We start from the raw sequence: 23,091 nt of genomic DNA on the forward strand, positions 1-23,091 counted from the left end.
CATTAGGGGCGCATTTTGAAATGCTCAATGAGCCGAGAACATGTGTAAGAAATGACAGCAACACGGCACCAAAGAATAACCGGAAATGTTAACATAAATGTTTTTATTGGATGTCTAAAAAACAGGGAAGCCTGGCTTCCCTTGGCCTCCGGGAGAAAACGCAACAATTATAATTTCTATAATTGTAGGTTGTAGGCTGGTGATCATGTATTAGCCCTACAATCAGGGACGTGCACAGGAATTTTGAGGGGCAGTTGCTCTGACCTGAAAAAAGGGCACCCCCCCCCCAAAAAAAAAAAAACTGACAGGCTATATGAAGGACTGAGAATAAAAGGGTCTTTATTAATATATTAATACAAATAAGCAAAACACTGAAATAACTACTACTAACGATAATGCAGAAAAACATGACTTGAAGAAGAAGAACATAACATGAACACAAACATAATTAAAAAACATCCTATCACGTCACTGATAAGTTTCTCCAAATTGACATATTAAAAATGCAAAGCTTCAAAAGAGAAGCCTTCAGAACCTCAATTCTTTGTCGATTGGTATGTCCTTCTCTATGGACAGCAGGAGGAGGTCAGACAGCCGCTCTTGACCACACTGATTTCGGATTTCGGACAGGGTAGTGATGTGCTCCTCTTTGCTGCCTCCTTTAGTTGTCTCTCTCTCTCCTGAATCCTCCTCTTTTCACTGGGCATTTCGGCTTCACTTAACAATAACAAACAATACCCAAAATAGTGATAAGATTTAGGCATGAACCATTTTGAATGAAAGAATTCATGTGATGCATTACTTCCATCTTTTATTCTTCTTGTTAAAACGAAATGTTAGAAACTAACTATCAGCAGACATGTAGCTTAGTTTGCCTACCAAAAAATGTGTAGACTATAACGGGCTGCTTGTCTGCAAGCTAGCTAGCTGTCTGATTATTGAGGCAAAACGTTACGTGGCAAACTGAGCCTGGATTTATGAAGATTGTAATTCATTTCATAAAACGTGATGATGATTGTTTGTTTGTTATACATCTCAAATTCACCTTTTCCGACAACATCAAGGCATCACAGGTGCCGGTGTTCCGGTCGCGTTCAGCGCTGCAGCTACGTAAAGCAGCTTTCACACGCCGCGCGGCAACTCGCCGCCTCCATTCATTTCAATGAGGGAAGGGCGGCAGAGGGGAGGCGGCAAAAGCGGCTATTGCCGCGCGGCAGAGTTTGCCCTCTCCCTACTGACTTTCACTCTCAGTGCCCGAACGGAATTGAATGAGGCAACGCTTACTTTATGAAATGTTTCGAGTGGCGATTTTTTTTATCTAGCCCTACATGAAATTCTGCATCCATTAAATGATTAAAAAAAAAAAAAAAAAAAAAAATTGTTTTCCTCGGAAGGGCAACCTGAGTCGAGGAGGGCATATGGGCAGTTGCCCAAGCAACCTGAGCAACCCCCCTGTGCACGTCCCTGCCTACAATGTAGGGCTAATACATGATCACCAAGTACAAGCTACAATTATAGAAAGTATGTCAAAAGTAGGCCTAGATGATTCATTTGAAGGATGTGGTGTTTGAATATGTTATTTTGTCCTTGACCCTGATTCAATGAGCATCTGTTATCAGGCCGTAAACCAACAGACCTAGCCAACAATAGGCCATTGGACATAAGCATCTGTCTTTGGCTAGTGACTTAAATCGCCCAAAAAAATAATAAATTGCATAACTGAATATTGTGTCGTTCTCAGCATGGAAAATCAATACAGAGCCGAAAGGAAAAAGCTAACCGGCCATGTTTCAAACTTTTGAGCACTAAAGTATACCCAGCTTTGGCCTGTGAGTGGCACTAAAGATTTCAAATCGGGCCCCCAAATTGATATGAGGGTGTCTTTCTTGCGGGTTTGAAATGTTTGGTTTCAGGTCCTATGCTGCCACCTGCTGCCAAACCATAACCTTGAAATGCGTAGTAGCGTAGTAGTTTAGGCAATCAGATATTTTATGATGATTGAATGTGGAAATGTTGAATATTATACTTTGCAATGTTCATATGCACATGCATATGAACGCATGCATTAATGTGTGATTCACTGATGTCCAACTCAGGTTGGTTTAATCCTCACACGGTCACATCACACCTGGTGCAATTTTCTGTATCAGTAGCATGCATACGCAATAATGCAAAGCATCAGTGTTTTTTGATATTTTTGTCTCAAAGATCTGGGGTATCCTGTAGGCTGGTTTTCTATGAAAACACACACAAATTACTGTGAGGTCACAATGCGCTCAATAATGGGTTCGGGAAGCTGGACTCGTCATAATGCCTCGTGTCAATCAAGTACCTGCTCAAGTTCTAAAGTTTTCATTCGCCCTTCGACGCCAAGTAGAGGTAAGTCATGAACTATAGCTCTAAGTAATAAGTAGTCCCATTTATGTCAATGCTATTATAAATCCGTCCCTGGCACATTATTACATATCAATTATATATTTATCGAAGTGTAAAAGATAAATCTAGCCTACCACATATTGCTCGATTGAAGTAAGGTTAAGCCGTGCTCGGGGCGTCGTGGACCTCGGGCCCGCCACGGCCTCTCTCACCTCACTCTCCAACAAACACCAAAGGGCCCTTGCCCCCTCTTCGAAAAGTCATGTTATTGTAAATGGTTTTTCACGGGGAAAACACTGATCGATTTATCGTCGTAACTTTTTGTCACCAAAACCGTAAAGTCGAAAACCATAACCGTAATACCGCATGAATATACAGATCGGTACATTTGTGGAACGTTCTTGCTGCATGTATTCACGCCATCGCACTTAATGAGGGTCATATCTGAAGCAATGCTGCTGCTGGAGGTGTTTTAACGACTGCATTAGCTCATTCTCTTACTAGCTAGTGGCTAGTGACGTGATGTTATTACATGGTTCGGTATGCGCTGCACTCACACTCGTGGTTGGTTCAACTTTTCAGCGATGAACCGTGACTTTTACCGAATTAGTGTTTTTTTTCGACTTCCAATGCAAGTAATGTTGTTGTAAACCTAATGAGACACCGTGATAGGAGCGTACAACTCATGCCGTTTTATTCTCTTTTCACACATTTTTCACATCACTCACACACTTAATTTCTTGTACCAGAATTCAAAATTGCATGAGTATCTTTCAGACCCAAGCAGTGGTCCAATCTATGTATGTGGTAAAGACTCCATTAATTAAATAATAAATTGAATATGTTTCATTACAGAGACTCATAGAGAGATTATCGAACAGCGACGATGGACAGGAAGACATTATTTTCTTTGTGGGCTCAACTGACCCCTGCTTCCATCATGATGGCGGACAGGGAGTCCTACACCGAGGTGACCAGGCTCGTCCCCGCCCCCCCTACTGAGGCCAAGCACCCGGGCCTTAACCCCCGCTACCCTCGTGGGGCTAGGCTGCCCTGGTTGGCTGCCCCAACTGGTGGCAGCAACGAGAGGGTCGTCTTCCGCCCCCCTACTGAGGCCAAGCCCCCGGGCCTTAACCCCCGCTACCCTCGTGGGGCTAGGCTGCCCCGGTTGGCTGTTTCTGAGGAGGCTGACGGCCAGGAAGCCTGGATCCAGGCGGCCCACTCCGACACCGTGTCCCCCCGTGCACAGGCTCTGGGTGCCGCCTCGAGCCAGGAGACTTCCCCGGGCAGAACCCCGCCAGGTGAAGAAGTTGTATACTTTAGTGTATTGCAAATATAATTGAAGCATACAAAAGTTATGACAAGTATACTTTTACTTTTTGTGCTTAATTAAAAGTATGTTTAACGTATGTACTTTTCATAAGTGTACTTCATAATAAATGTCATTAAGTTCCACTTTAATATACTGAAAAAAAAGTATTCTAATTCTGAAATACTTAAAGTGGTATTGCATTGTACTTATAAAAAGTGTACTTTATTGTAAGTGTATTGTAAGTTGTACGTATGTGTACTTAGAAAAAGTATACTCAATAGCAAAGTAGAAGTGTATTTTAGTATACCTGCAGAAAGTTAATCTCAAATTGTATTAGAATGCCATAGAAAAATTGCAAATAGGTGGTCATTTAGTGTACTTATGTGAGTACACCTATTTTCAAGTCCTGTGTACTACACTATTAAAATGTTTTATTAAAGTGTACTTAATTTCCCCTCATTAGAAGTGGCTGACCCTGACCACCATCGTGGGTCTAGGCTGCCCCGGTTGGCTGCCCCAGCCGCTGGCGCCAACGACAGGATCGTCCTCCGCCTCCCTACTGAGGCCAAGCCCCCGGGCCTTAACCCCCGCTACCCTCGTGGGTCTAGGCTGCCCCGGTTGGCTTCCCCAGGTGGTGGCAGCAACGAGAGGATCGTCCTCCGCCCCCCTACTGAGGCCAAGCCCCCGGGCCTTAACCCCCGCTACCCTCGTGGGGCTAGGCTGCCCTGGTTGGCTGCCCCAGCCGCTGGCACCAACGACAGGATCGTCCTCCGCCCCCCTACTGAGGACAAGCCCCCGGGCCTTAACCCCTGCTACCCTCGTGGGGCTAGGCTGCCCCGGTTGGCTGTGGCTGAGGAGGCTGACGGCCAGGAAGCCTGGATCCAGGCGGCCCACTCCGACACCGTGTCCCCCCATGCACGGGCTCTGGGTGCCGCCTCGAGCCAGGAGACTTCCCCGGGCCAAACCCCCCCAGGTGAAGAAGTTGTATACTTTAGTGTATTGCAAATATAATTAAAGTATAGAAAAGTTATTACAAGTGAACATTTACTTTTTGTGCTTAAATTAAAGTATGTTTAACGTATGTACTTTTCAAAAGTGTACTTCACAATAAATGCCATTAAGTTCCACTTTAATGTACTGAAAAAAAAGTACATTAATTCTGAAATACTTGAAGTGGTATTGGATTGTACTTATAAAAAGTGTACTTTATTGTGAGTGTATTGTAAATTGTACGTATGTGTACTTAGAAAAAGTATACTAAATAGCAAAGTAGAAGTGTATTTTAGTATACTTGCAGAAAGTGAATCTCAAATTGTATCAGAGTGCCTTAGAAAAATTGCAAATACGTGGTCATTGTGTACTTGTGTAAAGTACACTTATTTTCAAGTCCTGTGTAAAACATTATTAAAATGTTTTATTAAAGTGTACTTAATTTCCCCTCATTAGAAGTGGCTGACCCTGACCACCCTCGTGGGGCTAGGCTGCCCCGGTTAGCTGCCCCAGCCGCTGGCGCCAACGAGAGGATCGTCCTCCGCCCTACTGAGGCCAAGCCCCCACATAGACCCCCAGGTGAACAAGTAGTACACTTTATTGTAGTACAAATATAATTGAAGCATACAAAAGTTATTCTAAGTATATTTGTTGCTTTAAATTATGCTTAACGTGTACTTTTAAACAGTGTCCTTCACAGTGGATCTGCGGGACGCCCCGCTGAGCTCCGCCCCCTCGTCCCGGAACGCCGCTGCCTCTGCCCGCCGCCGGGCGCTCGGAGGCGCCGAGGCGGACCTCTCTGGGACGGAGCGCTCCCAGTCCGCCAACGGCCAGAGGTCCCAGGCCCCAGGCAGGATCGTCCTCCGCCCCCCTACTGAGGCCAAGCCCCCGGGCCTTAACCCCCGCTACCCTCGTGGGTCTAGGCTGCCCCGGTTGGCTGTTGCTGAGGAGGCTGACGGCCAGGAAGCCTGGATCACGGCGGCGCACTCCGACACCGTGTCCCCCCGTGCACGGGCTCTGGGTGCCGCCTCGAGCCAGGAGACTTCCCCGGGCCAAACCCCCCCAGGTGAAGAAGTCGTATACTTTAGTGTATTGCAAGTGTACTTTATTGTAAGTGTATTGTAAATAGTACGTATGTGTACTTGGAAAAAGTATACTGAATAGCAAAGTAGAAATGTATTTTAGTATACTTGCAGAAAGTGAATCTCAAATTGTATCAGAGTGCCTTAGAAAAATTGCAAATACGTGGTCATTGTGTACTTGTGTAAAGTACACTTATTTTCAAGTCCTGTGTAAAACACTATTAAAATGTTTTAATAAAGTGTACTTAATTTCCCCTCATTAGAAGTGGCTGACCCTGACCACCCTCGTGGGGCTAGGCTGCCCCGGTTGGCTGCCCCAGCCGCTGGCGCCAACGTGAGGATCCTCCTCCGCCCTACTGAGGCCAAGCCCCCACATAGACGCCCAGGTGAACAAGTAGTACACTTTATTGTAGTACAAATATAATTGAAGCATACAAAAGTTATTCCAAGTATATTTGTTGCTTTAAAGTATGCTTAACGTGTACTTTTAAACAGTGTCCTTCACAGTGGATCTGCGGGACGCCCCGCTGAGCTCCGCCCCCTCTTCCTGGAACGCCGCTGCCTCCGCCCGCCGCCGGGCGCGCGGAGGCGCCGAGGCGGACCTCTCTGGGACGGAGCGCTCCCAGTTCGCCAACGGCCAGAGGTCCCAGGCCCCAGGCAGCCCGCCGGCCTCTGACGTTCCTGAAGGCGTGGCGGGCAGAGGTAAGTGCGCGTTCAGCCCGTTTCCCCCTGTGCAGGAGCGTCTGAGGAACGGCAGGCTCCCCCGGGAGAAGCTCCGGGGCCCGTCCCCCCACCAGGCAGGGGAAGAGGCCGGGCCCTCTGGGAAGCGGCAGAAGAACGGGGGCCGCTGTTTCCCTGACCAGAGGCTGACCGCTGAGCCCGAGCTGGAGGAGAAGCTGTTGGATAGCAGAGGTAAGAATGGCATCTCTTACACAAATAAATCAATCCAAAGTAACTCTTCTTTTTTATAGGATTGAGCCTGCATGCCACAAAACTTTAATTATTAGCCCGGGCTTTCATTTGTTTCAATCCCTGAACTCAAGCGGCTTGTGTTTGGGACAGGCGTCCATATGGAACAGGCCTTTAATTCCTTTGGATTTTCCTTTTGGTGAACTGATGCCATCTATTGGCGAAAGTTGGTAATGCTCGGAACTACGTCTGTGATGTTGTCAAGCGACCATGGCAAGGCGCCGGCGTCTAATTGAGTCCGGCGTTTATTTTTCAAACGTGTGTGTGTGCAGATGAGCCGTCCCAGGGCTCCCTCAGCGGCCCCCAGCGAGACCCACCAGAGCCCCCCGGGCCCCACCCCTTCCCCAAACCTGAGCTGGCCATGACACAGAGCCTCACTCTCATCAGCTCAGAGAACTGGTGAGACACACACACACACACACACACACACACACACACACACACACACACACACACACACACACACACACACACACACACACACACACACACACACACACACACACACACACACACACACACAAACCGCACACACTCAGAATTTTCCCCCACACACTCACACACACAGAATCAGTCGAAGCAATCCAAACTTGTGTTTCATCTGACTGACCTGCTGTGGTTCTGAACGCAGGCAGGAGAAGATGGAAGGGCTCACGGTGCTGCGCAGTCTGGCCCAGAATCACGTGGACACGCTGCTCCCCAGGCTCCGCGACGTCTGCCTCGCCCTCGTGCAAGAGGTAGCTCCCCCTCTCTGGGCCCGCTTCCTGGTGCTCTCTCTCTCTCTACCACGTAACATGGAGACCAGCGTCTGTCACTGTGGATGGGCGTGTGAGTGGGCGGGCGGCTGGGTGTGGACAGTCCGTCACTGTCTGCAAGTGTAAAACAAACTCAATCCTCCTGTCTACAGCTTAGTCTATATACCTCGCTGTGTGTAAAACCATCCCCATCAATTCTACACCATAGAACGAGTGGTTGATTCGACATGAACAATGTCAGCAAAACACAGCCTTGAATGAAGCGAAGAGTGTGAAACATATTATAATGTAACGCCTGCATTTCCTTCATATAGCGCTTTCCAAGACACTCAAAGAACCTTTACAGAGTGAGTGGTGTCTACCACGTGTGTGTCTGGTTTTCAGGTGAAGAACCTGCGTTCGGGCGTGTCCCGCGTAGCCGTGTGCACGCTGGGCGTCCTGTACTGCCACCTGCAGCGGGCCATGGACAAGGAGGTGGACACCACGGCCAGGGCGCTGCTGCACAAGGCGGCCGAGAGCAACGCCTTCATCCGGGAGGAAGTGGACGCAGCGCTGGGCCACATGGTGCGGCACTGCACGCCGGCACGCTGCATCAACGCCTTCCTGGACGGGGGTTTGAGGTCAGGGGGCTGCACGCACACGCACAACGCAGACACAAACACACTGTATTGCGCCTTGTTATGTTTTCTAGTATATCTACCACAGTAACGGTATTGCAAGATCAAATCTGTGATTTATATAAAGTACAAAGAATCAGCGGCAGATGCAAACACACAACAGAAAAAATAGACATTTAAACAGGACTTGAGTGTCAAAGGAAACGTTTCTAACATCCTTAATCTGCTTTGGACTGGTAGGTAGGATACTCCAGAGGTCTAGCCGATGTTTCCTTATCTCCATCCGTTGTGTACTTCTGTGGTTTGTGTCTCTTTGTGTGCGTCCCTCATGTTGAGCCTGTGTGCGTCTGCAGCCACCTGAGTGCGGCGGTGAGGAAGTGCGCCGCCCAGCACCTGGCCGACCTGCTGGAGAGGGTGGGCGTGGCCCGCCTGCTGTCCGGAGGGAAGGACGTGACGGACAGAATCCTCCCGGCCGTGGTCAAGCTGGCCCTGGACTCCTCCCCGGAACCCAGGCACGTAGAGCCCCCGTGGCTTCCTGTGTTGGCTGAAGGCTTTGGCGTGTGTCCAACGGCTCGGTGACGTGCCGGTCTCACTCCTCCCCCTTCAGGTCCTTTGGCCGCCGGATGTTGCTGTTCCTGTCCTCCCACCGGGACTTTGATAGCCTGCTGGAGAAGAACATCCCCCCCAAGGACCTTTCCGCCGCCCGCAAGGCGGTCAGTGGACTCAAGGCAAAGGTACGGAAGGCCCCGCCCTCTCGCCCCACCCTACCGCTTGGTGACGGGTCTGGTGAACGTTGTTGTTGTTGTGTTTGTTGTGTCAGGGTCAGGGTCAGGGTCAGGGTCTGGGTGAGACGCCCCAGACCCCAGCCTCGCTTCCCGGCAGTGGCACCGCCAGGGCCTCGACGCTCCAAAGGAAGCTCCCCAAACCGACCATAGCCCCCAGCCCCACCACCACCACCGCCACCCCGACCAACACCGCCACCACCACCCCCAGGTGAGACTCCTCCCAGACGCATGACAGCCACCTTGGAAATATGTTGGTGAAAGTAAAAGCCTTATGCTATGAGGTCAGCTCCTCTCTCGGGGTCGTGTTCCAGAGCACACATGATGGCTTTTGTTTGCAATGTCTCTCCTATATTTATTTATGCATTTGTTCGTTTTCTCAACTTGAAGCAAACTTTAAGAATATCTTTTATCTTATTTCCAAGATCATATATATATGTAGTAAGTATGCCATTTCATGACATTATATTTTGTGGTACCCTCCAGGGAGCCCAACTGCAAGTACAGCTCCAAACCTCAGGGGCCCATCATCGAAGACAAGGCTGAGTACATCAGGCAGCTCACCGTTCTGCTGGAGTCCAAGGACTTCAGGGAGCGCATCAAAGGCCTCGACCAGCTGGTGGCCGACTGCCAGCACAACCCCAGCATGGTCATCCGCAGCCTGTTCCCGGTCCGTAAAACCCCCCACCGCTTGTAAACGCCCACTACCTCACACTCGCCCTTATCCCCTTTCCTGGTGGGACTCCCTCCTGTCCCCTTTTTGTTCACCTGTTCCCCGTTTCTCCCCGCTCCCCCAGGTGTTTGACCTCTTCAGAGACCGCCTGCTGGAGTCCAACCGTAAGGTGAACCTTTACGCCCTGGAGGCCCTGCAGGGGATGGTGCGCCTGCTGAAGGACAACCTGTCCGGGGTGCTCAACCACCTGGTGCCCGCCATCGTTGACAACCACCTCAACTCCAAGAACCGCGCTGTGTACTCGGCCGCCACAGGGGCCCTCTGCGAGCTGGTGCTGAACCTCGGTGAGGGCCCGGTGGGGAGCTGTCCAGAACACGGTCCGGTCTGACCACGGTGTTGTCCTTGTTACTCATGTGTTCGTCCCTTGCCCCTCTCCAGACAACAGCCTCCTCCTTGAGCCGTTCTGCTTCAAGGCACGGGTTCTTAGCGGCCAAGCAAAGGTGGACCTGATCGAGAAGGTTGCAGGTTTGTTAATGGCTAAAATGTTTGTTTGTTTTGTTCTTTACAATGATCAGCACCAAACATACGTATACCATTGTGTGGCCAATCAAGCGGCATCTGATCCGCTCTGCTCTGCCGCCTTCATCTCCTCCGTCTCTTCCTATTCCTCGGTCTCCTCCTCTCCTCTGTCTCCTCCTGTCTCCCATTATTTTGTCTCTTCCTTGGTTTCCACCTCCTTCTCTTCCTGTCTCCTCCCCTCCCCCTTTCCCTCCGTCTCCTCCTCCCCCCCCCAGAGCTGGTGATGGAGCTGTACCCCCGCCGGCCCCAGCTGGTGGAGCAGAAGGCGCTGCCCCTGCTGTGGGGCCTGCTGGGCCCGTCCAGCGGCAGCGTGCACCGGGCGACTACCAGCCTGTGCCGAGCCCTCCACCATCAGATGGGGCCCGGCCTGCTGCAGAGCGCCGCCTCTCAGCCCCCGAGCGTCGGCAGGGACCTCAACCAGCTGCTGAGAACCATGTCCTGAATAAAAAATGACGTAAGGACGGGAACGAGAAGACTCACTGCTCTCTTTGCACTTTTACAGGTAGCTTGTGTTGCACTTTAACAGGTACAATTTACAATTGTAATTAGGGCATTTAGCAGACGCTTTTATCCAAAGCGACTTACGTCGGTTAATACACACATTGACACACCGACGGCAGAGTCAACCATGCAAGGTGATAGCCAGGTCGTCGGGAGCAGTTAGGCAGGGCTCCAGACTGCGACCAATTGGTCACGTTTTGCGACCAGAATTTGAAAATGCGCGACTGAATTTTTGCTGGTCGTGCATGCGTGTCAGCAAAAATTCAGTTGCGCATTTGCCCCTTTTTTTCTTCTTTATTTTTACACGTTAAACGTGGAAGGGGCGCGTCAATGAATGGGTTAGTGTGAGAGTGTGAGAAAGATAGGGAATGGCCACTAAGTGGCTAATGTGTGGAGGGGGAGGGTCATAGAGATTATCGAGCGCGGGAAACCGCCGCAGGTCTGTGAGAAGGAGAACGATCTCAACCTTCCATTCGAACAATGAGCAAGCGAACAATTTAATCGTTCTTCCTACCTGCGGCACTTGCGGCTAGTAGTGTGCCAGTGCCACGGTCTACAGAGTCGGAGGATGATGGCTGCGAGAATTCAGCTGTTTAAGGTACTGTAATTTCGGCTGTGCATGTATTTTTGGAATTTTCAATTGCTGCAATAAATTATGTTGTTGACTTCTAACATGTTCTGCATTCCTGCAAACTTGTCGCTTTTCGACGACAATCACCGTTTTTTTGGTCAATTGGGTCATTCACGTGAATCGCGTAGAACCGAAGAGTTTTTTTAGGGGGGGGGGGGGGGGGGGGAGCTGTCCTTATGCATGAGACACCTGGCTACCGCGCGAGTCTGATGGAAACTCTTGACGTCAATTTGAAGTAGGGGTGTACGGTATAAATGGTATAGAAAGTACACCAGTGTGAATTTGCGCTACGGTATGGATTTTGATGTTACCGTTAGACCGGTGTGACCGGTAGACATTGTTGTGTAACGCGTAACAAAGTAAGTAACGCGCTAATGCAGTAACCTAACTACTTTTTCTGGTAAAAAGTAAAGTTACGTGCAACTACTGAAAATATGGTCACGAAACATAGTTCCTTTTTCAATTCGGCGCAACATTACTTTTCCCAGGAACAGATTTGACAGCGATACTGCCATCTCAGGCAGTATGCTATTGTGTGCTTGCGCAATAGTCCCTTCACGAGCTCTCATGCCACACCGTAGCCTACGAGACAGACGCTGGTAGCGTGAAGCTGTCTCTCCATATCAGACATTGCTTCGGCAGGCATTTTCCAAAGCCAGTCCTTACGACAAAATGCCAGCGGTGGAACGAGATAACAAACACCGTCACTGTTAGCCTGTGTAAGGACATGGTTCCCTTTCAAAATGTCGATAGAAAGGGCTTTAAAGAGATGGTCAAAACAGTCGATCCCAGGTACGCGTTGCCTTCTCGCACACACTTCAGCCAAATTGAGATGCCGAAACTATACGGCAAGGTCCGCAAGAGAAACAAATCCATACTATTAAACATTAGTTTTTTTCAGAGATGGAAGTAACTTGAGAAAACATTTACATTTTTTTTATGCAGTTTTGCTGTCTTACCAGTATTTTACCCCTTCAGAAGCATTTATATCGAAATTAGAAGATACAATTAACATACTGTGATATAATACCGTTAACTTCTATGCCTCAAATCATACCGTGATATACATTTTAGTCCATACCGTACAGCCCTGATTTGAAGGAACTATCTGTTAAATTCAAGGTAAGTCAAGCTTTTTGGGGCAAAAACAACAGCTATTTGTTTGCTTGATTCAACTAACGTTAGCTACCGCTTTTTTGATGCAATATAATTTACATTATAAACTTTTCCCTTTGCGTAAGACTGTTATATGACGTATGTATACATACATGTTTTACTTCTGCTAAACTAAAACAATCTGAGCGCGAGCCAGGGGGAGGATTCGCGCCCCCCCAAAGAACGCACCTCAATAAGGATCGTGAAAAAGCTAGTTTTTGAAAGACGCTGAAATTGGTTTTGCAGAAATTAACAGTGAGAATAAGGTGTATTTCTAATATACAGGTATGTAAACCTATTTTGGTAGTAGGCTACCCCCCCCCCCAATGCATTTATTAACCCTAAAAAAAGCATTATATGGGATCTTCAGGCGTGGCCTCCTCAGTCTCAGCATGTGGGGGGTGATGAACTCCGTGTGAGGAAGGCTCAGAATGTGGTGGCATTTGTGTTTTCCATGTCCAAATTGAGGCCGTTCGATCTGAAATAGACATAAATATGCATGGATATGAAATATAGCCTACATCCATTTCTTCAATTCGCCACATCCATTTGGAAGCATGTGTGTCTTTTGAATTGAATGTTAGTTATTGTGTTGGTAGTCGGGCCTCATATTTTACTTTAATTTAATTTAATTGTTTAGTAATGAATTTAATTAGAAATTATTTGTAATTTTTGGTAGAAATTGTCATGCCAAAGCGTTTGTCATGATGTAAGATCTGGCAAAACAAAGTTGAGGTTTTTTTTTATGTTTTTTTTTTTTAAAATTTACAGTTCTCCAAATAACTTGTAGGGTCTCAAAATGGCGGAGTAACGGTTACAGCTAACGATTATAAACTTGCGAAGAGCTCGAAGTACAAGGCCCGACTAAAAACAGAGCTAAAGTACATCTCGGCTACATTACGATATTGTCCCGGTACTGTTGCTAAACTAAAGCGAAATATAAATTCAAATTAAAACATTTGAGGTGTGGAATAAGCAGGGATTTAACTTATGTCTGACTATCAGTTGGAGGTCGACCACTTACCCTCGGTCTTCATTCCTGCTCTTGTAGACTTTAACCGACACCAGGATGATGAAGACAACGGCCAGGAACCCGACCACCGCCGCCAGACCGGTTACCGCCATCTCCATGGTACTCATCACCCCAGGGTTATTATCTGACGGTCATAAACACAGAATTAAACACTGAATAGGAACAAAGGGAATATAATAAAAGTGTAATTCTTAATTTAAGGTATTCTTTCCAACCAAAATGGTCATATTGATCTGTCTACCCTAATAATTTGTAAATATAATTCTGTTATCTCTTCTTTGGTTTTCCTAAGAACAATTTCAGGTAGTACTTGTCTTTCATGGCTCCCAACTGAAAAAGTTTCCCGTTCCCTGACCTAAACAACACAACAATGCTTGTAAGAATGTTCTAGACACAAGGCCATTCTATCCAAACAAGAAACAGATATGGTGCCAGGTCAGCCTATAGAGTGGCGAAGTCACGCCCCTTCCGGTAGGGCTCATGGGACCTATGAGATCGAAAAATATGAATGGGTGTCAATGGAGAGAAAATAATTATTTTCTGGTCCCAGTCTTTATATGCCCTGGATTACACATATGTTGTTTGTGGATTTAAATGATAATTTTTCATGCAAAGAAAACTAAAAATGTTCGTGAAGAAGTTTGATAATTTTAGGTTTTATGTGAGGCCGCTTTGTGAACTACAGCTCTTCGCTGCTCTCGACGCATATGATATACGTCACCACACCCGCCCTTGGAACTCGGCACAGAGAGTGCGATCTCTCTGCCCCACTTCACCGCTTTTTCCAAGGGGAGGATAAAAGCATCGAAAGAGGTGAAAACCATTATAATTCGGGGCACGTGCAGAGTTTCAGTTATGCCGATGGGAAGATTGTCGGTCTTCTCCACGCCAGTCGCAGGGAGCGTGACGTCACATACGAGCCGTGTAGTCTTTCTTGGTTGTGTTTTCTCTACAGCCTTTATCTGAACAATTGCACAATAAACGGTCGAACTCTTTGCATGAAAAATTATCCTTTAAATCCACAAACAACATATGTGTAATCCAAGGCATATAAAGACCGGGACCAGAAAATAATTATTTTCTCTCCATTGACACCCATTCATATTTTTCGATCTCATAGGTCCCATGAGCCCTACCGGAAGGGGCGTGACTTCGCCACTCTATATAGGCCTAGAATTAAGAGCACTGTGTTCACTCTAGTTAAACATACATTTATTTACATCCTCGATCATACTCTGCTAATAACCCCGTAAATAGACCAACAACTCAACGCGGACGTCAGAACGTCACATTTACTGTTCCCTCGTGGTACTTTAAAACTCTTCAAAGGAACAAAGCGCGGTTGTCTTTGAGCACAACGCCCTTGGTACTGCAACTCCCCCCCCGTCCCCTCTCTAACCTACATTACCACCGCATCCCTTCCCGCGGTATCTTTCAGACGCATGCCGACTTAAGCGATGATGGATGAACGGTGGGGCAATGAAGGAGCAGCTGTTGCGCTGACACACTTCGGCGGGCCGCTGGGAGGAGCGGCGCTCGTGTAAGTTGTCAGCTCAGCTCACCCTCGCCCGCAGAGGAGACCAGCATGTGTTGGGTCGCGTTCAGGTGGCCGTTGTTGATCTCGGGTCGGATCCCCAGGATGTGGCACATCAGGGGGTAGATGTGCACCGTCTCGAAGGGCCCCACCTTCAGGTTCTTCCGGAAGACTGGACCCACGGCCCGGAAGAAGGGCTTCATGTCCAGGTTGTGGTTGTCGAAGCCGTGCTCTCCCTTGTATGTCTGCACTGGGAGGAACTGGAGGAGAGACAGGACGGGGTAAATGGTAAGTGGACTGCATTTATAAAGTGCTTTCTAACCATTGGCGGCTCAAAGCGCATCACAACATTGGCTAACATTCACCCATTCATGCACACTTTCACACATTCACACACCGAAGGCGGTGACAGCAAGCTTGTCGGGAGCAGTTAGGGTGAGGCGTCTAAACAGGGACACCACGACACTTAGCTGGGGATCGAACTAGCAACCTTGTAGTTACCAGCCAACCCGCTGTTCCTCCTGAGCCACATGCCGCCCCAGTAGTGGGGACTACTAGGACTGTGTCACAGTTTCATCTGCTGTCTGGATGCACTATATTTCACTTTTGGATAATCAAGTGGGCATTAAGAGGCAGCAGGCCATCAGTGGTCAAACGGCGCAGCGCTCCACTTCAGACAGCAGAGAGCGCTGTTGGCCTACTCAAAGTATTACAGTGGCACATTCGGTCGCTATTGTATAACATGCCACCTTGAAACCCGTTATCAGCCATCAACCGCCAGCAAGCCCCGTTTTAAAAAATGCTGTTCTGGTATTATAAATTTTTTATGGACATGCTATTCAACCTTTCAGTTTACTTCTCGGTGAATCAGTGGTTAAGTAAGGAATAATCACGAGAGGCCGGGCAATAAACAGTTTGATATGCCCGGCTCACGAGCCGGGCATATCAAACTGTTTATTGCCCTGCCTTGAGGTGATTATTCCGTGTATTCTACTTCACGCCGGCCAACATAATAAAACAATTAAAATACTTTAATAATTAGCCTTTTTCTTATTCGTATTGCATGCTTATTAAATGTATACTCTGTTTAAGTTCATCTCCCTCGAAAAGTAGTTCCCTTTAGAACTACGGTGAATAACGTTAGCTCAGCTGTAGGTAACTCGTTTCTATAGCAACCACACAAGGCTGGATCTGATCACTAGTTTAATAACGTAGTTGCTACATTCGTATCAAGTCAGTTTTACTGACGATCGATCAAACATGCACTCCTTGGTTTATTTTTACTATGGACCTCATGTTGGAAATGTATGCGATAGAAAACGATACAAGCGGCGTATTGATCTACAGTGCTCAGTCAGCAGCAAGTAGAACCGACAAATCAGCGGGCAATATGCCGGATTAATGCACCCCTCCCAGCCAATCAGAATCGAGCATTCTTAAATGAAGTAGAATAATGTGTAGTAACGTAACATGGAATCTTATCAATGTACACAGGTGGATCCCGATAGCATCTTAATCTCATAATCTCGTAAAAGCGGTTGATTAACATCGCACGTTACGCAACTCCTGCTGTCACAAGGTTGTCCCGGTGTCTCTGGTTTAAACCGAGGGGCTTTAAACTAAGAGGCCCTATCAGCTATAGGAGATAACCCAGGAGATACCGGAGAGATACAGTTGATAGCGTGCTAGCGTCCCGGCTAGCAGCGGCTTAAAGAGTAGATTCTCTCTGCTTAGCCCACTTCATCACCAAGCCATGTAAGGGGAGCCCCCTGCTTTATTTAGCCGCGGCGGCGAGGAGTTCACTGATCATTTCCTGTAATCTACTGTTCCCTCTGTTCTGATTCGACGGCTCACGGCGTCGAGTGATGCGGTAGCTTTTCGGTTGAAGTAGACGAGTTTAGCAAGCCAAATGTATATTCTAATTTCTTGCTTCTTTTTCTGGGGCAGAGAGGGGTGGGGGGGAGAGGGGGGTGTACGGGTCCCCATAGAGCTCCATCGAGCGACTGAGAGCATGTCATCAGCTAGGGCTGGGATTATACCGGAGGAATGTGCAAATGCACTTGATTAAAACTGTAATGCGCCCGGATTATCATTTAACTCCTTGTTGCAGTCTCATCACTCATCACACACGCGAAGAAAAATTGTATTTGCCTCATAATCAAATTTGAGGCTTACCTAACTGGCTTGCGAGTATATTTTTACGGTAGATTAACTGTCAATCAATATCCTGCATTCCATTGTGTTTCAAAACGCACCCATTATCTCTATGGGCCTGACACACATCTCTGTGTCTTCTCATGAACTGCCCAAATCGTATCCCATGGCTGCCTCCTAGGGCGGTATGATTCACCTACGAGGTGAATGATGTATGGTGAATTCTCTGAACCTCACCTTCCCCGCCCCCCCTCTCACCACAGTTTAATCCCCCCCCCCCCCCCCCCCCCGCCCCGTCCACCCCTTCCCCATCACCACCACGCCACCTGTGTCAGAAATCAAACAGCCCTCTCACCCCGTTGAGGAGGTAGCCCTGGTCAGCCCACAGTACGATGGGCAGGATCCTCTCGTGGTTGGAGAAGTGCATCCGTGCGGGCATCTCCTCCTTCTTGTAGACGTTGAGGTGCGGGTGTGCGCCCTTCAGCGCGTTGTACACCTTGTCCAGCATGCCGGGCTTGGGCAACAGCATGCCTGAGGGCCCGTAGTCCAACAGCTGGAAGGCCACGTCCTTGAAGGAGAAGCCCGGGATGGTGGACAGTATGATCTGGTTGATCTCGCTCTTCTTGAACAACTGGGTCATGCCGTGGTCGGCGGTGATGATCACGTTCAGGCGGTCGCTGAGGCCGTGGCGCTCGGCGGACGCCCGCAGGTAGCCCACCGCGCGGTCCACCTGCGCCACCATGGTCTTTCTCTGGGGCGAGTCGGGGCCGAACTTGTGGCCCACGCCGTCGGGCTCGCCGAAGTACAGCGATACGAAGTCCAGGTCGTCGGGGCCGAACCAGCCCATCACCTTGTCGATGTTCACCCGCCAGGCGGTCTCGTTGCCGTAGTTGTAGGAGCGTGGCTCCACCTCCCTCACCATGGCAACCTCTCCCTGGTAACTGGCTGCTGTGCCCGGGAAGTGGAGGGAGCCAGCTTTCAGGCCCTGCGAGGCAAGCCAGATGAGATGTGACACGCGTGCGCGTGCAGACACACACACTCGTCGACGCTCTCACAGAGACACTAGCAGACACACACGCACACTCGTAGACCCGCTCACACACGCAGACAAACACACACAGACACTAGCAGACAATAGCAGACACACACACACTCGTAGACCCGCTCACACACGCAGACAAACACACACAGACACTAGCAGACAATAGCAGACACACACACACACTCGTAGACACGCTCACACACGCAGACAAGCAGACGAACACAGACACTAGCATAGACACACACACTATCAGCCACACACACACACACACACCCCTCCATATTCCAATAGGTGGGCCAACGTGCATGCAAAACAAGAGCTACTGGACGTGCACCTGCAGCCGGTCTGAGTGTAGTGTATCATGTAGTGTACGCTACTGTGAGCCCATTGTAATTCTACAGACAGCGGCCCAGCCATGCGTTCGCCAGCAGCCCAGGGCCCAGTTTCCCGATAACGATGGATCTTCGCTCGTACGATCATTCTCCCGATGGAACTTGCGATCCATCGATAATTTCTTTGGAGCGTTTCCCGAAACTCCTCTTAACGTGAACGCGCATTCGCTGCACTCACGACGTCGTAGGATTGTAACTGTCTACTGACACGGTGCTGAAATGGGCTCCGTAGGAGGGGGAGACGCAGGAATGTCGCAGGAAAATTGTGTTAAAAAGGGTTAAAATATATCCCCATCAAGGACAACAGCAAAGTAGCCTACGAAAAAAATAGACTGCATATGAATGCTAAAGACATTAAAACACAATTGATTAGGCTGAAACCGACATATATCAGTCCTAATCCTGAATGCACTGTGCGTTTCACGGCATTTTCCCCCCTGAAATAATTCCATATGACAAAAAATTAAAAATAGCTTGTGTGACAACTACATTTATCCTAATGGGCTGATTTCTGAAACATGCTTTGCGCAGCAAAGAGAGCCGACTTAATCTGATTCCGCATAAGGGTTTCCTTGATTGATAATTTGATTGGCTATAAAAGCCCCTCCGGAAATAGGGTAAGGTATGTATTGATGAGGAATACAACGAAGCCCACCGTCTGGCCCGGTGCATCGTTGAGCGCACGATCGGGAGGTGGAAGTTGCGCTTTAGATGCCTTCAGTCATGCGCCGTGATATGTGTGACGGCTATGTTGCACAACATTGCAGCTAAGGCTGGGGTGGCATTGCTTGAACCGGAGGACGCTGAGGACGATGACGACGAGGAAGATCGGTGTGAGGACGGCCTCCCTCATAACTACGCGGCTGGTTTTCATGCGCGTCGAAGAGTGATTGAGACTTTTTTTTAACCCCCTCCACCCTCCCACATGTCACTAAACATTCCCGTCAACGTGACCAATCCCCACCATATCCCAGCCTTTTGCCTGCTCCTTTGCTTGTTTTTTATAAAAAAAATTATTTCTTTATTTTTTATTTTTTTTAATTGTTTTTATTTATTTATTTTTTTTACATTATTTTATGCTACGTTTTATGAGTAGCCTATGTCAGTCTGCACAAATCCCCCCACTTTCTCTCACACATTTTGAGTGCCCTGCCTGCGCAAACATTTTCTGGACTGTCCCGTTTTATTTTGGCCATTTTAACATCTTTATTAATAAATTAATTAATAATCTTTATTAATTACCAAACTAAGAACATAAAGGCGTCCAATAGCTGGAATGTCCGATGGTGTCGCCACTGAGGCTATAGCTGACGATGCTCTTAGCGTCCTACGAGTACCTACGAGCACCCCTGGAGTACTCGTTAGCTACGAGCGTTTTCAAGACGTTCGTTCCCCACGATGCTTTCGGGAAACGCGGTGAAAACTCTACGATGCCCTTTCGACGCACTTCACGATCCACTTAGGCTAACGACGCTTTCGGGAAACGGGGCCCAGAACCGTGTCTTATCTGTGTGATAAAAAGGGGAGAGCGGTTCAAGGAACAGACCTGTCTCTGGGCTGTGATCCAGATGGGCAAGGAGCCGTTGTCCCACCAACCGTCCACAAACTGGGTGGGGTAGTAGCCCTTCTTCTCGGAGGTGGTGGTGTTGAACCACATGTTGTGGATCACCCCATGGTTCTCGATGTAGAGCCCTGGAGGGGGGGGGGGGGGGGGGGAGAGAGAGAGAAGTTTAGTCACGGGATGACTGGCGGTCAAGTTCTTAAGAACAACAATGGAGATTAGGAGGAATATGATTTCAAGGACGTTTTTTAAATTCCCTTTTATTTTTTAAAATGGCTGATGGTGATTTTCAAGTCCAAGTAAGGAGATGAACGGGGTTTGTTCTTTGGACACCACGAGAATAATCGTCTTAGTGGAGGGGGGATGAGTTTTTCCTGAGGCTTCTTCCCGTCCAGAAGTGGGAACAAGCCTTTACATCAAGCTGGCTTGCCTTGATCAAGTAGCGCTTAATGTAAGGTAGCCATACATGTCCCCCTGCGCTCCATATGAACCAAGTATGAATACACAACGGAATAGTGTCCATGGCTGGAGCATGGCCTCGTTAGGTATGCTGCCGCTCTTAAACAACCCCGGATGAAACCGACGAGACGACACAATAACGTAGCAATTAACGGCAAGTGCTTGGCACTTGTCCCTATGAACTTCCTTACTGTACCAACAGCGATGAATAGTTTCTCCATCTTCTGACAAATGTGATTATTGTAAGTCGCTATGGATAAGAGCGTCTGCTATATGTAAGGAATAATCACAGAGAGGCCGTGCAATAAACAGTTTGATATCGGGCGGTAACCTTCCGCGAGCCGGGCATATCAAACTGTTTATTGCCCTGCCTTGAGGTGATTATTCTGTTTATTCTACTTCGCGCCGGCCAACATAATAAAACAATTCAAATACTTTAATAATTAGCCTTTTTCGTATTCGTATTGCATGCTTATTAAATGTATACTCTGTTTAAGTTCGTCTCCCTCGAAAAGTAGTTCCCTTTAGAACTACGGTGAATAACGTTAGCTCAGCTGTAGGTAACTCGTTTCTATAGCAACCACACTAGGCTGGATCTGATCACTAGTTTAATAACGTAGTTGCTACATTCGTATCAAGTCAGTTTTAATGACGATCGATCAAACATGCACTCCTTGGGTTATGTTGGAAATGTATGTGATAGAAAACGATACAAGCGGCGTATTGATCTACTGTGCTCAGTCAGCAGCAAGTAGAACCGACAAGTCAGCGGGCAATATGCCGGATTAATGCACCCCTCCCAGCCAATCAGAATCGAGCATTCTTAAATGAAGTAGAATAAGTACATTTAAATGTGCAGCAAGCAGAATTTAAAGTTTGCTTTAAACTTTGTGAAAACAAAGTTTTCACAATGTGTTACGTGCATTTTAGTCTGCATGCGAGGCTGCATTCGATGCTACGTTTGAGACTGCGTGTGAGGCTGCGTGTGAGGCTGCATGTGAGGCTGCATGTGAGGCCGGAGGTACCCACCTGTCAGCAGTGTGAAGTGTGTGGGGCTGGTGATGGTCAAGTATGGCGGCGTGACGTACTGCGCCTTGACGCCATCCCGGGCCATGGCGTCCAGGTTCGGCGTGTCCACGTCGCGGTCGTAGTCCCAGCGGAAGCCGTCGAAGGAGATGAGCAGCACCTTCTGTCGTGGCGACGGGGAGCGGTCCTCCGCCAGCGGGGCGGCAAGGGCCAGCGCGGTCAAGGCGATGCACGGCAGGGCGAGCGACAGCAGCATGTCTCGGCGTGGCGGACGTCTCAGCAATAATAACATGGTTGTGAAAGGTGTTATCAAGGTGTATTTATTGAATAATTTAGACCCGCCAGGCCCCGCCTTTCTCTCTCTCTCTCTCTGTCTCTGTCTCTGTCTCTGTCTCTCTCATTCTCTCTCTCTCTTTCTGTCTCAGCGGTGGTGAACGGACCTCGGAGCAAGTTGAGTGTTATCTAATCTCACTGGCACGTTCTGCATATTTCTACCGATGTGTTTATGTACATGGTTCGTGTTCATGGTTCTGTGATTCGCCATGACTGGCAGGTTTGGATTCATCTAGTGTGTGAGTGTGTATTAGGGCTGTCAACGAATATTCGAAGTTCGAATATTCGTTCGAAATGTATCCAAAAACGCGAATTCGAACGTGAAAATTAATATTCGAATGTGAAAAAACACTCCCGCGGTACAAGCGCCTCTATCTGCTTTGTGAATGAGCCTCTGTCTGTTCGCGATGTCCCTCATAATATTCGAATGTGAAAAAACACTCCCGCGGTACAAGTGTAACAGACTAGTATTGTGAAGAGCGAATGTATTTTTTCCCCTCGGGGTTTCCGTACTTGGATATAGGTATTCCAGCTCTCACGCTGTGACTGGGTGACTTCTGATAGGTACTAAGTAAACGAGACTATTTTCCCTTCCACGCTTGTGTCATTCTTGTCATATAAATATCTAAGTGCCAACGCTCGGTTACACAAGCGCCTATCTGCTTTGTGAGTGAGCCTCTGTCTGTTCGCGATGTCCCTCATAATATTCGAATGTGAAAAAACACTCCCGCGGTACAAGCGCCTAACTGCTTTGTGAATGAGCCTCCGTCTGTTCGCGATGTCCCTCGTTTTAAAGTAAGGAAATGCCCAGCAGGAAGCCGCCGCCTTATATATAGAATATATATATATCCCACTAATTTGAACCATGGTTTTGTCGCATTATTGACATATTGACGGCAACTGCGTAAAATAGGCAACCAGATATTCGAATAGTTCGAATTCGTGATTTTTTTCCAAACGAACATTCGAATGTCATTTTTTAGCAATTTTGACAGCCCTAGTGTGTATGTGTCGGTGGATATGTATCTGTGCGTCAATTTGTCTGTCTGTTATCTTTATGTGTTGGTGTGTCTGTGTGTAGATATGTAGAGTATATCTCCCGGTCTGCGGGCATGTCTGTCCACCTGTCCGTTAG

The 23,091-nt window shown here is 48.1% G+C and overlaps 2 protein-coding genes across 2 annotated transcripts; one reads left to right on the plus strand and one right to left on the minus strand.

The window, feature by feature from the left end:
* Window positions 1-3,319: 3,319 nt before the first annotated feature.
* On the plus strand, window positions 3,320-9,988 carry LOC130402298 (TOG array regulator of axonemal microtubules protein 1-like). Its single transcript, XM_056606452.1, has 11 exons — window positions 3,320-3,354; window positions 3,535-3,677; window positions 5,379-5,528; window positions 6,268-6,672; window positions 7,002-7,128; window positions 7,361-7,466; window positions 7,869-8,104; window positions 8,455-8,613; window positions 8,709-8,882; window positions 9,370-9,553; window positions 9,681-9,988. Exons 1-11 carry the CDS (start codon window positions 3,320-3,322, stop codon window positions 9,942-9,944), a joined length of 1,983 nt encoding a protein of 660 aa, XP_056462427.1. The 3' UTR covers window positions 9,945-9,988.
* A 2,746-nt stretch (window positions 9,989-12,734) lies between these two features.
* LOC130397146 (ectonucleotide pyrophosphatase/phosphodiesterase family member 7-like) lies at window positions 12,735-21,879 on the minus strand. The gene is made up of 6 exons (XM_056604829.1): window positions 21,627-21,879; window positions 20,124-20,269; window positions 17,499-18,128; window positions 15,018-15,249; window positions 13,447-13,579; window positions 12,735-12,900 (listed from the first exon to the last, which is right to left on the minus strand). Exons 1-6 carry the CDS (start codon window positions 21,877-21,879, stop codon window positions 12,849-12,851), a joined length of 1,446 nt encoding a protein of 481 aa, XP_056460804.1. The 3' UTR covers window positions 12,735-12,848.
* Window positions 21,880-23,091: the final 1,212 nt, after the last annotated feature.

This window comes from Gadus chalcogrammus, chromosome 2, assembly GCF_026213295.1.
Source record: "Gadus chalcogrammus isolate NIFS_2021 chromosome 2, NIFS_Gcha_1.0, whole genome shotgun sequence".
Taxonomy (NCBI): Eukaryota; Metazoa; Chordata; class Actinopteri; order Gadiformes; family Gadidae; genus Gadus; species Gadus chalcogrammus.